Consider the following 15,989-nt stretch of genomic DNA (forward strand, 5'->3'; position numbering starts at 1 on the left):
AATGTAAATTACTTAATATACATTGTACTTATTATTGCTAAATGAGAATTGCAAGTTAAAATCTCCAGTAGTAGTAATGATTAATAGTAAGTTTTGTTTTTTCTGTCTTTAATTTGTTGGTACATATGGGAAAATTTATAATTTTTTTTATTTTTCTATAATTTTTTATAATTAAAGCAAAAATAAAAAGAATGGAGTCAAACTAACAAAAACTGTGAAAGTTGAGGGGCTAAATTTGTGTTTGTACCTAGTTATTTAATAAAGTTAACGAATGGACCGAAATGAGTAAATCAAAAAATAAAGGGATTAATTTTGAACAAATAAAAGTAGAGTGACTAAATTTGCACAAATAGATAAGTATAAAGACTATCCTCAAAATTTAACTTTTAATTATTAAGGCCTTCTTCGACATTGCTTATGGGTGCCAAAAAGTGCTTTTCAACCCTATAAGCAAATGCCAAACACTTTGCTTTTGGAATTGAAATTACGGTGGAGAAGTGGTTTTCCACCCAAACATAAAAAGGTGCGTTTTGAAATTTAAATTATTAAATTGTTCTTATTTATATTAACTATTTAAATTATATTTAAAATTTTAGACTAATTTATATTTTATCTATTATTTATATTAAATTATGTCAATATTATTTACAAATACCTTTATTATTATATTTAATTTTAAAAAAAATATTTCTTGTATCATTAAATTTACAAATAATTTATTATCTATTTAAAGAGTATTTAAAATATATATTTATGTATAATTATATTTAAATATTCAAATATTATCTACCAGTGGTTGAAGATTCGATCATCACCTTAGATATAGAATAACTTTAAAATTCGTGATCAACATTTACTACTTTAATATGCTTACAAAATACAGATGAATAGAGATATCTTGAGAAAAAAAATAATTTAACCTTCAACTATAATTCTTAGCAGTAATATTGAACACTTAACGTTAATAAACTACACTTTATTTTCTTTTTTTTTTGGAACAAAACTTTTTAAAACACTTCTCATCCCCACTTAAAAAAAATTCATTCATTCATTTAACAATGAGATCGCAGGAAACGGTAGTTTCAACGTGGCCTATTTAAACACTTCTTATTTTGCTTTATAAAATGACAACATCCATACAGTATATCACCATAGTTGAGGAATAGGAGATCAACACCTTCAGTACAAAGCCAAAAGCCACGATATTCCCCCCAAATAAAACACACACGGTGTTCTAATAATTTAAATGCACGTTTTTTACTATTTACGGTAATTCAAATTGGCAGCCGACATTATCTTTGTTAACGTGGAAAAACGAAGCAAAAAGCAGTGCAATTTACACAACCCAGAAAGCGACTAAACCATTATTAATTTGTTTATATATATAACAACATTTCACCAAACAAATGTAAATTAATAATTAAATTCTACCATACAATTTTACCTGTGAATAAAACTTCCCATTACGATAATGCTTAGGAAATAGTCTTTGGAATAGGTCAAAAGAGAATTAGGGTTCTTTGTATGTTCTTTTGAGTTTTCTCAGAGGAAATAAGAGGGTTTTATGGTTTATTTGGGGTCCTTAATCTTTTGTGCTTACCTTAATGCCTTGTTTGAATGAATATTTATGAAAGAATTGGCCCAAGATGTTGGTGTATAATAATAAAATAAGGTGGTCTATTTATTTATTTATTTATTTAAATTTCAGGCACATTTAACATCAACTATTTGTCATTTCAACTGTTGATTTCTCACACAACTGCATGTGGCCCATCACTTTTTCTTAATCTAGAACTAATAGATCTTAAATGATTTTGTTGCTACTTTAAAACATGTTTTTATTTTTTTATCATTAACAGTCGTATGATATGATTCTATATGACTTCATTTTTCCACCCATACCCAATCATTTTAAGTCCCTCATATTGATTAGGTTCTAGCATTTTTGAAAATTTTGACGTAGCGGCCGCCGCTTTATCATGTATGTTTTCATAAATAAATTATACCAAAAATATCTTATTTTTTCTATTAACTCCTATTGTTTTCGTTGACAACAATTATGTATCAGTTTTACAAAATTTATATATTAAACAAGAAATTAGTTCACGATATCTTATTCACATAAAATTTGTGATTTATATCATTCAAGATTATTATTTGATCGTATCAGTTTAGAATCAATTTGGTCTCCACCTCATACAAATACAAAAATGGCAGAATGGTTAAAATTTATTATATAATGCTGGGAGATAGGAACTCAGTGCAAAAGAAATGGACAAATCGTATATAGAAGATAGGAAGGAACTGATTAAAAATGTCAGCTTTTGTAAACATTTGTATGTCCCATAAATCGGGGAACCTCGTAGCAAAGCTCATGGCAAATGAGGTTTTTAAGGATGAGAACTGTACCTTCTCGATTGAGGAAACTCCGACGGTGATTTTTGAAGGTTTTAGTCATTATTGATAGGTTTTTTACTAGCATAAGAATCTTTGATTGATTTTACTTTAAAGTTGGTTGATTAAGGGAATGGAATGGTTATTTTAGAAATTTAGTATGTTTAGAATAGACTTTTAAATTCTCCATTTTTATTCTTTTGAATTGGTCATTGGGATTCAGTTATTTTGGTTGGCAATTTTCCTTCTAAACTGTCGAAATTGAATAATGCATATTATAATTCCAATCTCTGACTGGCTCTGCTTATGCCTTCTAAATGCTTGAGCTGTAATTGATAAATATGCTGTAGGCTAAAAGTTGAAATTTAATTTCTTGAACTGTGAATGTATCTGCATTTTGTTTGGTCTATAACTGAAAAGTATGCTGTAGGTAGATATGTTGTGATGCAGGAGAAGTTGCCAAACTACGTTGTTCCTGATTTGACTGACTTCAAGGTAATTTGTATTACTTGCTTGACATTTTCTAAGTTTTGATTAATCTTTCAGGAGAGAACATTCTGTATATGGTTCAAAACACTGCTTGTCCGGGGTAGTTACTATTCTCCCTTTTTCTCATAGGAGAAGCTCAGGGCAAGGTTACTGTTTTCTGATGCTTTAGTAAACATCATGGAGGGGTAATGATTCATGACCCTAGAAGTTTGTTAAGGCTTGGGCTTGGGCTTGGGCTTGGTAAGTAGGAAGGCTCGGGTTGACTGTACTTGAATTAGGTCTGTTATCTGTGTGGAGCCGCAATTAGGGCATTCTGTCCATGATAACTGAACCTTTATGTTCTGTCCTGATCCCAATGCCATTGCATTAAAAAAGGAAAATCCATTCCCTTTCTATCGTAATGGTCTTAAACTATTGGTTCTTGAATAACCTGGGATTCACTTTGGAAGATATACAAATATAGTTCTGGTTTTCAGATGTGCAACCAAGTCCTGCATATATATATACATATATATAAAAGCACTTTTGGTTGGGGGGTGGGGTGGTTGGTATCCTGACTATTTCAGATTTCTGATGTTGGTATTGATTACGTGCCAATTTATTACATTAGTCCTGCCTGAAAGGGAATGTATTTTATCGAATACTAGGGGCTTATTTTGAATAATCATGTTCTTATGTATCACTAAATTTTATATTTCGGGTGAGAGCTGGATGTCCCTAACATGTTTCTCAAACAGTTCAAGCTCTCTATTTTGTGATATAAATTGTCCATGTCTATTGTTTATCGGGTTGTTTTTTTTTTTTTTTTTTTGCAGCTCAAACCTTAGGTATTTCAGTGCCCGAGAGAGATCAAAACTGCGGAGGCTGCTGAATCAGCTAAACAATGAGATGGAGTGACAATTATTTCATCTCCTTGCCTTTCACCATCTAACGACTACATGTTAAACAAGTTGGAGCCTGTTGTTGTGGCGTCCAATATGACTAGCTAGGATCATTGTTAATGCTCCATTTCTATGCTAGTTTCTGAGAGATTAACCATTGTAATGCCTGCAGTATGGTCAGGTTAGGTTGCTTAAGATGAATGTATGACTTTTCAACATAATCTATTCGAAAGAACCATATTTGTGGAACGAAGAGACAACGATTGTTTCTAGATAGCTAGAGTTTAGGATAATAATAACGGCTCAAACTTTAACAGTCTATAACTAAGCTAAACACTAATCAGGATAATAATAACAATACAAATAAAATATCAATATCTTATCAAACAACACAGTAGCCTTGAAAATTTAATGCATCTTAGGGCTAAAGTGCCCATGTAGTAAAGCCAGCTTTATAAATCTACAATCTCAAAAACCTGATTCACTATCAGAAAACTAATGTTCCGCATTGTGCATACATCCAATTCTTGAACAGAAAAGGAAAAAATCTTTCGTTTTTTTCTTTGTTTTTCCATCTACATTAACTTGTATGCCCCTTTTATTTTTTATTTTTTCACAAAATAATAGCTTAAGGGTGTGGGAAACAACTATGTTACCTTTTTATCTAGATTTAGGATATATGGCTTCAACCCCACCCGTGAATGGCCTTAATGGATGTGGAATACTAACAGACCCATCTTCTTGCTGAAAATTCTCCAGCAAACATACAAGCATCCTTGGAACTGCACAAGCTGTTGCATTTAATGTATGAACAATTTTGGTTGCAGCCACGTTTGTTTTACCCTTCTTGGAAGTTGTTGAGGGTGATTCCGATGGACGATAACGAATGCCAAGCCGGCGGCTCTGATAGTCGGTACAATTCGATGCACTTGATATCTGTTTACAGAAATGTGTTATTAACTAAGTTTAAAAGGAATTTCCAAATCCAAAAGAAGAAAACAAAAATATTCAAAGGTATTTCAAAGTACTCAGCAAACAGAATAATTTCATATACCAAAGTCAGAGATGGAAAAACCGACAGAAAATTTAACTTGTCATAGGTAGGCAAAAGGTTATTTTAATACCTCGCCATAGCGTTCTAAACCTGGCATCCATGCCTCGACATCAAATTTACGATAAGCAGGAGCACCCAGGTCACCTGTAGCCATATCTAAAATCCTGCCGAGAAAGCAAAGACTGTCACAAATAACAGAACAAAACCAGTAAAGTTGGTAAAAGTTAATGAAAGTCCATACTTGAAATGCAATCCTAGAGACGAAAAGAGGTCCTCTTCAATTTTAATAAGTTCCTCATGGTACATATCACTTTCTTCTTGTCTGCATAAAATAAACATTTCCACCTTGCTAAATTGGTGTACCCTATAGAGACCCCTGTAAAGCAAATGGCACCGTTAGTTCATGCAGAACTTGAGATTTTTCAGTGTTTTCAGATAGTCCATTACTCAGGTATAGGGACTATAGTGTGAGGCCTAGTAAAGTAGAAATGGAACATAAGATAGCTAATTACCTGGTTGCTGTACCAGCAGCACCAGCTTCAGTACGAAAACAATGAGAAAATGCCACATATTTTAAGGGTAATGCAGACTCAGCAACAATAGAGTCCATATGAATTCCCCCTACAGGAATCTCTGCAGTGCCAATGAGGCACTGGTCACTGTCCTCAATGGAATAAACCTGTTTAGCATTTGAAATAAGTATCAAGAAACTGCCGTGAAATACTAATTATATTAACACGAAATTCCCAATTTTCAACGAGTTTAAGAACATGAAGACTCAAACAGTCCAATAAACGAGTTAGTAGTTGTCAATTCAAGCAAAATCCAAGCTACTGCTGCAGTTCAGGATCAAAGTGATTCATTGTGTCTGTCATCAGCTTTTATAGTGATTTGAGCCGAGACAATAAGCACTTGATATTTGATGCAGCATGTACCACTTAGTTTTTCTGGGAACAGGACTACAACCAAAAGACATGCAAACCTGCGTATTTTCTCCACGGGGCTGGAATCCACATTTTTCGACAACAGATGACCTGACAATTTCTGGTGTTGTCAATGGTGTAAAGCCCCTTTTCATGACTTCTGTCAGTGTCCAGTTGACAAGGGCCATTTCCAGCATCACTGCTTCATTCTTTAGGTAATAGAATTTTGAACCACTTACCTATACAATGAGAAAGCATTAGTACCTTTGGCATATGGGAGTCAAGGATGCTTCAAGCATGCAAGTTGATATATAATCCCATCTGATGAGAAGTAAGGAATTTTTTTTTTTTTAATATAAGAAGGTTCCATGTAAGTTGCAAGTTTAGAAACTCCAGTGCGCATTATATTACTTATTGCAATGTGAAACACAAATTTCATGAGGCAACTCAGTTAACTATCAGGATTATCTAATCGATAATAGTAGTCATAAACTACACAGGATCATGTTGGCTGAATTGGACAAAGGTAATGAATCAACTAAAAATAACAGCTAAACAACAACCAAAGGTAATTTACTTCACCGATTAAAACCCTCAATAGAACACATAAACAAATTAGGGATGCTTTAATTCCCTACACCAAATAGAAGGAATACCTCTGCAGCAGCATCAAAATCAAAGAGATCTAGTTCCTTTCCGAGTTGAAGGTGATCCTTGACAGGGAAGTCAAATTTACGAGGGCTTCCAACCTAGAACAATACAAATTTAACATCAAAATTCTATGCAAACGCCAGAAAACAGCATATAATGACTAAAAAGACATGATCAATCAAAGCAATACATACCATATTCCTCAACTTTGAACTATCTTCCCATCCAATTGGAACATCCGGGTGAGTCAGATTCGGTATACATTGCGCTTCTATCTGAAGCTCGTCTCTTAATTTGACAAGGTCTTCTTCCAAAGTCGTAAGTGCTTCCTTCAGATTCTTTCCTAACTCACAAAACCACCCATAAAAATAAAAAAACTAAACGAAAAAAACAAAACAATTAGACCACAAAAATGACAAGAAGAAACAGCAAAAAAAGTTTGCGCAAATACCTTCTTCTATGAGCTTTTGACGCTCAGCAGGCTCCAATTTGCCTTTCATCTTATTGGCAACATTATTCCTTTCCCCTCGAAGCCGCTCAACTTCCTGCAATCTGTCAGCGAAAATTAGCTAACTACGCTATAAAATTTTTAGGAAAGAATTCCCTTTCTTATTATCGGATTGATTTTGAAGATGAGTGACGGAAAAAAAAGGAAATAACCTTTTGAAGATTCAACATTTTATCATAAAGTTGAAGCACAAGCTCCAAATTTGCATTGGAATTCCTATTCTTAATATTAACGGCAACGGCTTCTTTATTATCCCTTATCCACTTGAAATCTATGGCCGCATTCCACTGGGGCTTTACAACTAAAAAGAATATATGCAAAATATCAGCAATAGAAATATATGTTTTTTAACAAAAGAGGAAGAATTTAATGTAATTACCTTTAATATCAGAGGTTTCTGCGGCGGGAGCAGCAGCCACAGCCGGAGCTGAAAGGGTTCTAATGAGAACAGAAAAGGGAGGCGCTTTTGGAGCAGAATGGCGGGAAAATAAAGCGAGGTTTAGGGTTTTAGGAAGTGTTCGGAAGATGAAGCGCGACGATGAAGATGAGATTGGAATCGTCGCCAATTTTAGGGATTGAAACGTCGCCCCGCTTAAACGACACTGTAACGCCATGCCTTTCACCTCTGCCCTCAGCTTGCTTGCCTTCTATAAAGACCGTCTATGTTTTCCTTATTTCTCAGTGAAGTTATCTTCTCTACTCCTAGAAACTATTTTCTAAAAAAGAGAAAATAAATTTAAGTTAATCTAACCAATAGTATATGAACACGTGTTCATCTGCCTCGCGGGAATGGATTCAATAAGTAACAGTGACCAACGGCGTCGTTTTCACTGCCATTTTTATGTTTTTCCCAGTTAGCGGCGCAGAACGGCGTCGTAGAAGGATGTCCGCGCGACGAAGCGGAGTTGTTGAGAAAAAGGCGGCAAGGTTCAACTTTGTGGACCAATAGGAAGCGAGTATCTCTCCGCCTTAATCCAGGAACGAATCCTTAAATGGGGATCTAAACCGTTCACAGGAAGCTCCAAGAAACACAGCACAAGCAAATTTTAACCGTCCGATTTCGTATTCGTCACGTTATTTTCTTTTCTTGGTCCATATCCATCACCTATAAAATGGTCCACAATTTTTATATCTTCCCTATTTGAGATTCTTGCCTTCAAGTTTCCGAGTCGTATCAGAAGTTTTTCTCTTCTTCTCTGAAATTCCCTTGCTATCGTTCTCTGGAAGAAATTTTTTTGAGGTAAGCGTAGTCGTTATTTTTCAATCTCCGTCCATTTTTTTTAGTTTTTGTTTATAAATTTGGTAAAACATTTGAGATTTTGTTTTTCTGATTGGTGATTTTTTGTTAATTATTTGATTCGATGTGGTCAATATAGATGGCCCGTACGAAGCAAACTGCTCGTAAATCCACCGGCGGCAAGGCTCCAAGGAAGCAGCTTGCCACTAAGGTTTTTCTTTCTTCTTCATTTATTCTATTTTGCAATTTTTACCTCTATTTGATTTGTTTCTTCTTTTTCTTTAGTTTCTTTTCATCTATTATGTGTTTCTCAGGCTGCTCGCAAGTCGGCACCGACAACCGGAGGCGTGAAAAAGCCTCACCGATATCGCCCTGGAACTGTAGCTCTGCGGTTAGTCATCAAATCACGTTTTCTTGTTCTTGTTTACACGAATTGAAATTGTTTACACGAATTGAACTTATGATGTTTCCATTCGGTGCAGTGAAATCCGGAAGTACCAGAAAAGTACTGAACTCCTCATCAGGAAACTGCCTTTCCAAAGGCTCGTTCGTGAAATTGCCCAAGACTTTAAGGTAATACCATTAAATTCCAAGTTAATTTTACATAAAAAGATATATACATACATGTTTACTTCTGTTGATTAAGCTTATTGGACATTTTTTGTGTGGCTTTGCAGACCGATCTGCGTTTCCAGAGCCATGCTGTTTTGGCGTTGCAAGAGGCGGCAGAGGCATACCTTGTTGGATTGTTCGAAGATACCAACCTGTGCGCCATTCATGCTAAGCGTGTTACAATCATGCCCAAGGACATTCAACTAGCTAGGAGGATTCGTGGTGAAAGGGCTTAATAAATTCACCTCTCTGATTTGCTGATTTGTTGCTAGGATATTTGCTTTCTTTGATGTTTAATGAATTCAGGATGGTCTGATGCTGTAAAAACCTATATAGTTTGTGTTTTTTATTACGAATCACGAAGAGAAGTTGTTGAAGCTAAGGACGAGAAGTATAAGATTAAGGATTTTGTTATGTTTATGGCACATGAAAAGCAACCGCCTTGTACCTTTGTTAACTACTGCAAGAATTCAACAACTTGTGACTTTGAGGGTTTGTTAGAAATTGATTAAAAGCCCAACCATCTTTTAACTTAATGGTTTTGTATCTTGACTCCACCTCTTATTTTTAATTATGTTTTAAATTTTGATTTAGGAGTTTCAATATGAGTTTTTGCAAATTTTATTTATATATTTCTTTCATTTGACTTTGAGGGTTTTTTCATCGATGAATCGTCCTTGGCGTCTTTAGTAATGTTTTATACATTTCATTTATTTATATATTTATATGAATTTTGAGGGTTGGTCTTTCTCCATTTATGAATTGCTCTTAGCGTGACTATTGCTTTCTTAACACCTACTTCGTCTTAAAAACAAATAAGACCATGCTTCTTCTTATTCTTGATTTGTAATCAATCAATTTGTTTTAAAAGTGAACAAGATTGTTGTCGGCAAAAGAAGGAACCCTAGAAATTTTCTTGCTAAATTAGCAGATGATTTCGTGCTATCAAAGCAGACTAAATTCCGTCTTAACAATTATGGAGTGCCTGAACCCAATATCGTCAAAGTACTGTATTCAACATCTAAAACATTCTTGAAAAGACCGACCGATTTCGAGAAGACAGTGGAGAAAGTGAAGGAAATGGGCTTTAATCCTCCGAGCATGTCATTCGTATTAGCCGTCACTGTCTTGAATTTCATGCCTAAATCTTAGTGGGATGGAAAACTAGATGTGTATAAAAAGTGGGTTGGTCTGAAAAAAGAGGTAATAGAAGTTTTTCGAAAGAATCCTTCGTTTATGATAGTGTCTGAGGAGAAAACAGTGAGGATAATGGATTTTCTTGTGAAGGGAATGGGAATCCACCTCGGTTATTGCCAGGCGCCCCCGTGTTTTAACACAAAGCTTAAAGAAGAGGATTGTTCCGAGGGGTTTGTTTGTTAGAGATTTGTTGTCAAAAGGTTTGGTTAAGAAGGAATTGAGCGTGCAGGCACTGTTCGAGGCTTCAGAAAAGTCGTTCATTGACAAGTTTGTGGATCGCTACAAAGGAGACGCCCATGAGCTGTTGGAAGCCATATAAACAAAAATTGGAACTTCCAATAAACGGAACCTGGAGCTGGAAGAGTTGTCACTAGGCAGAGAATTTTAATGACTTCCCGGTTCACCTCTACTGATTTGGTAACCATTGGCATTAACCACTGTTCGATCATGGTATCAATTCTTGGCTTTATGGAGGTTCCCATTGTGGTTATGTGGAAAAAGCCTACAGTGGGCTTTCCTAAGCTCGACGTGGATGCAGGGCGTGGGAGACATGAGAGCTGCTTAGGTTACTCCGCAATCCTTAGATATGCTGCTGGTGGTTTCATTGCTGCACGAAGCTGGGCCATATATGGTGGGGTTCGGATGTTTTCATAATGGAGACAATGGCAATGCTTTTAGGAGTCAAATGGCTTCTCGAGCTTCAGGTAAGAAACGTTGAGATTGAAAGCGATGCTCTTGTTGGTATTATATTGCATTACAGTACAGGCAATGATCAGATCATTTCAAGCTTGGGCAATCTAATAAGTGAAATGAAGACGAGTGCACTCCTCTCTTTTTTCCAAGAAAAAACAAAAAGAATTGTATGCTTAACTCCCTTACTCTGCTCATATATGTACTTTCGACCCTTCGATTCTGAATTTGTTGGCAACACGGTTTGGCTAATACGCACACTTTTCTATAGTCAGATTGCAGCAATTGTTCAAGTTCTGGATAAGGTCCATAGTTACAACCTTCGGTGTTATAAGGAGCTATGGAGTCGTGCCAAAACGGTGAAGAGTTGATAACCATTAAAGAATAGAAAACTAAGGAATAACAATCACAAAGTTAACATTCTTTTGATTATAGTAGAGTTACGCAATAACCTGAAACTGAATGATGGCTGCACCAGACAAAAATAAAAATAAAAGAAATAAAAAGGGTTCCAACATGGGAACCGATGAGCAATGAATTTCCATTTATGAGCAACACAATTGTATGGTCCATTGATCTAGTCTAAGCTAGGGTACACGCCAAATTTTATTATTAACTCATCCTTTTCAAATTGGATATTTCCTGAGAAATTCTGCTTTCATCCTGGAAATTCATCTGTGGTTCAACTGTTACGGTTTGATATAACAGAGGGAAAAAAAAGTCAAAACAGGGATTTTTCGGATAACAATAGGGGTACCATCTCATCTAGAGAGGACCTGGAAAAGTACCATTCTCCCTTTGCTCATTCCATCGATCTATCTGAGCAACACCAAAAAAGAAAAAAAAAGAGTAATTGTAAGCGTAAGAAGCCCACAAATGGTAAATAAACCAACTAATCAACTTTGCATTAAGGATGATTATTAAAAAAAACTATGCATTAAGGATGAAAATTCTACTGACATATGAAGATAGAATATACTAATACAAGAAGCCAACCATACAGCAGATTTCATTATATGATTCAGTCTCAGAATGTGGAACATATCAGACTAGTTAATTAGACCACCCATTAACGCTAGAAAGTACCTTTCCAATAAAATTGAATTGCCAAAGAGTAAATATTTCATTACTGCATCTTTGCTTTTTGGCTGAATTCTATTGTGATTCTTCTTGTTATTAGGTTGTAATAAAAATCTCTAAATCAACTGGCAATCCGCAGTCATAGGTCCTAAGGGTCTCCTTGTAATATAGCTGAGTTGAGTTGATCTAATGCCAGAGTCGAGCTTGGCTCGATTACAAACCTCAAGACTTGAAGCTCAACTTAGACTTAAACAAACATCGTTTTTCTTACTAGAGCTCGACCCCTAATTTACTCAGCAGCTCAAGCTTGACTCGAATAAATAGAGAAATTAAAATTATATTTTTGTCATTTACTTATATGTACATATTCAGTATATACAGGCTTAATTAGGCACATGAGATTCTCAAATAGGCTAGTAAAATACTAGAACTCAGGTTGACTTGTTACTCAAGTAGCTCAAACGTTTGAACTCATCTAGATAATGAACAAGTCAAGCATGAGTATTCACCAAAATGAGCTCAAATAGCTTGAGGCATTTACATTTTACACCATAGTACTTCCTATACTGGAACAGTTGATTTAGTCTTCTCTAATTCACTAGTTTTAGTTCAACCGAAATCAACCATAAGATTTAGGTCAAAAACCAATTAAAAGCTTTGAACCATCATATTTTTAGGCTACCATAGAAGAACATACTTCTCTTCTCCAGTGTAATTTAGGAAATTTAGGGTGCATGGAAAAATCCACCAGTTACTACAATATGCAAGTTTGGTCTATATTTGGATTAAATCAAGTTGAGCTCAGGGTTCATGGTAGCTGGTAGGTTTTAACAGTTATACGTTAAAAGTCATTGAACTAATTCTCTCAACTCATCTTTGACAGTCCTTCCAGATCAGATTATCAGTAACTAATGTTCACATTTGACAGTATTTATCAAAAAGATAGGATTCAAAAGGCATTTCCTAATTCATGCATGTAATAAGAGTCCCAAACAGAAGCCATGCAATAACAGTAAAAACCAATTACGCAACTTATCATAACAAAGAGAAATGTATTATTGTTCTTTGAAGAAAATACATACCCATTCTCCAGGACACAAGGCACGATAATACCTTGCAAACTTATCACACTCTGGAGCACCTTCTCCTTTTGCAGCTACACAACTGTATAAGAAGAAAAGGTAAGGGCAGGTCAAGAAGCATTGCCAGAAGAAACAAACCCTTATACCTCCATAAGATACAAACTCACCGGTGGTACTCAATATATCGTGTGAAGCAATGCCTTGTTTGGTTCGTAGTTGGGAAGCGGAAATCTGCTGGGGCAGTCTCAAGCTGAATAAAGAAAATGCATCACTCTATGTTATTGAAGCAGTCTAACATGTAAAAATGAGTTCCCAATACACATAAAGAACTGGGGGGAGCAGATATGAAGTTCATAATAAAGATGTTCAGCAGGGCAACCTTTATCTCTGGAGTTTCCCCAGAGTCACCCGAGTTTTCCTCTGCAGCATCTTCTCCACTGTTCCCAGTGGCAGGATTTGCTTCAGTGCTTTCTTCAGCAGCAGGAGGAGGGGCCTCAGTGCTTCCCTCAACTGGATCGGCAGAAGTCTCCTCCAATTTCTCAGTTACATCACCAGAACCAGTGGCAGCATTTACAGGATTTTCAACCTCTTTTGCTTCTGCTGGTTTTGTAGTCACATCTGATTTTTCCTCTTTCTCCTTAAGTGCATATTGCTATATGTCCAAACATTCAAGAACAATAAGTTTCAAGCATAATCAGATAATTGCTCTCACCATATACGAACAAATACACAGAATCAGAGAACTTAGTACCAGCTCAGCTACACTGAAGATTTTACAAGCATAAAAAGTAGGAATTTCAGTAAAGTTATCTGCACAAAAACTTAGAAACCCAATTCACCATGTTAAGACATTATTGTTCACACACCATACTCATAAATGAATTTGCTTGCACTTCTTAAATGGCAACCGTGCTACCATGAATTGAGATTACCCTAAACCAGCAAAAACTATAGTTGTTCTTTGGATGCTTAAGCCACCAAAAATTTTGGTCAGAAATTCCAATCGATCCAAATATTGTCACTTGCTTAAGCACCATATCTAGTAAAACACCCATCAGACTTTGCCTCAAAATATTAGAATGAAGCCCTTAAACTCAATATGGCAACAAGGAAAAAATTGGTAGAATCTTATGGAAAACTATAGAGTAACTTCATTGAGTTAATTTAGTCGAAAACTTGGAAAAGAAATTAGATAATTACATGTTCAGGATCATGCTCAAGAAAATTGGACGTCAATTATATTCGACAACAAAGCATAATCAATCTAGGTTTAATCAAAACCAGAGTCTCAAAAACTTAAAAAGCTAATATGTTTTATCCACCAAATTATTTTAAATTTCATCAGCACAACTCACAAAGATCTGTTACATTTCAACCAAAATAAATTAAACTAAACTCTAAAAAACGAACTTGAAGTGCCAGAAACAGCCAAAAAATTGTAAAGACAACAAAAGCAACGGAGATCGAAATTCGCAACATCTACAAGGATTAAAATAAAGTTATAAAATTGCATATTTCAAAGAAATGTGAAAAAGAGAGAGGTTAAATCAGAGAGAATAAAAAAAAAGGTACCTCGGAAAGGGAAAGGGGTTTTTCAGTTTGAGCATCCGCCATTGCGGAAAGAGGACGATCGTCTGTTCCTTCAGTTGGCGAGTTCTAGTTTGGGGGGAATCCAAGCCAACGCAGGATAATATGGCGATAGATGGGCGGCTAGGTTAGGATTTCAGCGTTTCACTGCGGCAGTAAAAATTTTAAAGGAAACAAATAATAAAAGAGGAAAGGGATAAATGAGTTGACGAGCTTATGCCACGTAATACGCTCTGTTTACTATTTTGGATGGCTCGCTGGCTGGCTGTCCTGTGGGTAGAAACTTTTAGAAGGTAGAAAAGGAGGTACTAGAACTCTGACTGATTTCTCTTTTTTTGACTGACTCAGCTGTTGGGCTGTTGGATGGCTGCTCCGCTCCAACATCTTGGGCCAACTATTATGGCGTGTTAGGCTAGAAAGTTTAGCCCTTCTATTCTCTGACAATTAAAAAAATTACAAAATCAAAAAACTTCCCAGTGAGTTAAAATTATTTAGTTTTTTATTTTTTAAACAACTGGCTTCCATTAACCAAGGGTTAAATAACCGTTACATCAGTTCAAGAGAACAGCAAATGCAATAATGACAAAGTAAAAGCAACAATAAATTACCACAAAGAAAAAACCCCCCAAACAGCCCCTAGAAACCAAAACGACTGTGGAACCCAGATGAATAATCTTCCTGAATTCTTCCTCACCACTACTGCATGAAACTAGATGAACAAACTCAGAGAGAATCAGCTCTGATAACCTCCAAGGAGTACCAGATAAACATTCCCCATTCCACAAAGCTAACTATTGTTACCCATATCCCTATGTAACCACTTATGCCAGTCAGCAGCCACTATTCGATCTACCGCAGCCGGCGCTTCCTCTACCCAGTACATTGGCTCCGAGAACCGACGTCCTTCACCCGCAAGGACATGCGCCGCCATGTTAGCGTCTCTTCTAACAAATCGGAAGGTAATCTTCTCAAAACATCTCACATAATCCTTAATATCTTGGATAACTGGGCTCAGTACCGATCTATCCGCTGTTTTTGAGTTGATTTTTTTTTATTGTTGTTAACGAGTCACCTTCAATTTGAACAGCTCGGAAACCCATCTCTACCGCAAATATAACCTTCCTTTCACACGCTCGAGCCTCTGCTATAAACGCGTCAGCTATACCAATATGTAGGTAAGTGCATGCTCCCATTATCTGGCCCGAGTCATTTCTAGCTATAGTCCCAGAAATGGAACCTTTGCTTGCTGCATGAAACGACGCATCAAAGTTAATCTGTATGCTACCCATTTCTGGAGGCCTCCATAATTCTTGTTTAGCAATCAACAGTGGTTCCATCTAGTTTTTATTTTTAAAAATATCAATTTAATCGGATGATGGTTTTTTTTTAATTTTATTTGTATAATTAAAAGATTAGTCTAATAAATTACAATTCATAATAAAATTTTTAACTTCTGATACCAACTTACTCAAGAATATTATGAAGATAAATATTTAAAAATTTTGAATATAATTGATCGCATCCCATTTAGAGGATCTGCTTCAGCCATTCCATACCAAACCTCTCCACAACCAATTATTATTATCATCCATTTTCATGATAAA

At 35.7% G+C, this 15,989-nt stretch overlaps 3 protein-coding genes and 2 long non-coding RNA genes across 6 annotated transcripts; 3 read left to right on the forward strand and 2 right to left on the reverse strand.

Moving 5' to 3' along the window:
- Nucleotides 1-2,703: 2,703 nt before the first annotated feature.
- On the forward strand, nucleotides 2,704-4,298 carry LOC121229489 (uncharacterized). Its single transcript, XR_005927268.1, has 2 exons — nucleotides 2,704-2,889; nucleotides 3,699-4,298. It is a non-coding gene; the product is annotated as an uncharacterized lncRNA (long non-coding RNA).
- On the reverse strand, nucleotides 4,111-7,516 carry LOC107957780 (serine--tRNA ligase, chloroplastic/mitochondrial). 2 transcript variants are annotated; one of them, XM_041113980.1, is made up of 10 exons: nucleotides 7,280-7,516; nucleotides 7,053-7,201; nucleotides 6,844-6,937; nucleotides 6,587-6,735; nucleotides 6,398-6,490; nucleotides 5,801-5,980; nucleotides 5,331-5,497; nucleotides 5,060-5,194; nucleotides 4,889-4,982; nucleotides 4,111-4,700 (listed from the first exon to the last, which is right to left on the reverse strand). In XM_041113980.1, the coding sequence occupies exons 1-10, from the start codon at nucleotides 7,512-7,514 to the stop codon at nucleotides 4,425-4,427; spliced, it is 1,572 nt and encodes a 523-aa protein (XP_040969914.1). In that variant the 5' UTR covers nucleotides 7,515-7,516; the 3' UTR covers nucleotides 4,111-4,424. The 2 variants fall into 2 exon arrangements, with proteins under 2 accessions (XP_040969914.1, XP_040969915.1); XM_041113981.1 differs by lacking the exon at nucleotides 7,280-7,516 and having other exon boundaries at nucleotides 6,844-6,944; nucleotides 7,053-7,192.
- Nucleotides 7,517-7,875: 359 nt separating this feature from the next.
- Nucleotides 7,876-9,285, forward strand: LOC107957781 (histone H3.3). Its single transcript, XM_016893358.2, has 5 exons — nucleotides 7,876-8,140; nucleotides 8,277-8,348; nucleotides 8,452-8,528; nucleotides 8,620-8,710; nucleotides 8,815-9,285. Exons 2-5 carry the CDS (start codon nucleotides 8,277-8,279, stop codon nucleotides 8,983-8,985), a joined length of 411 nt encoding a protein of 136 aa, XP_016748847.1. The 5' UTR covers nucleotides 7,876-8,140; the 3' UTR covers nucleotides 8,986-9,285.
- Nucleotides 9,286-11,136: 1,851 nt separating this feature from the next.
- Nucleotides 11,137-15,470, reverse strand: LOC107957782 (cytochrome c oxidase subunit 6b-1). Its single transcript, XM_041113982.1, has 6 exons — nucleotides 14,994-15,470; nucleotides 14,371-14,822; nucleotides 13,178-13,450; nucleotides 12,966-13,048; nucleotides 12,799-12,880; nucleotides 11,137-11,455 (listed from the first exon to the last, which is right to left on the reverse strand). The coding sequence occupies exons 2-6, from the start codon at nucleotides 14,410-14,412 to the stop codon at nucleotides 11,402-11,404; spliced, it is 534 nt and encodes a 177-aa protein (XP_040969916.1). The 5' UTR covers nucleotides 14,413-14,822; nucleotides 14,994-15,470; the 3' UTR covers nucleotides 11,137-11,401.
- On the forward strand, nucleotides 15,115-15,852 carry LOC121229488 (uncharacterized). The gene is made up of 2 exons (XR_005927267.1): nucleotides 15,115-15,344; nucleotides 15,473-15,852. It is a non-coding gene; the product is annotated as an uncharacterized lncRNA (long non-coding RNA).
- Nucleotides 15,853-15,989: the final 137 nt, after the last annotated feature.

This window comes from Gossypium hirsutum, chromosome A05, assembly GCF_007990345.1.
Source record: "Gossypium hirsutum isolate 1008001.06 chromosome A05, Gossypium_hirsutum_v2.1, whole genome shotgun sequence".
NCBI classification, from domain to species: Eukaryota; Viridiplantae; Streptophyta; class Magnoliopsida; order Malvales; family Malvaceae; genus Gossypium; species Gossypium hirsutum.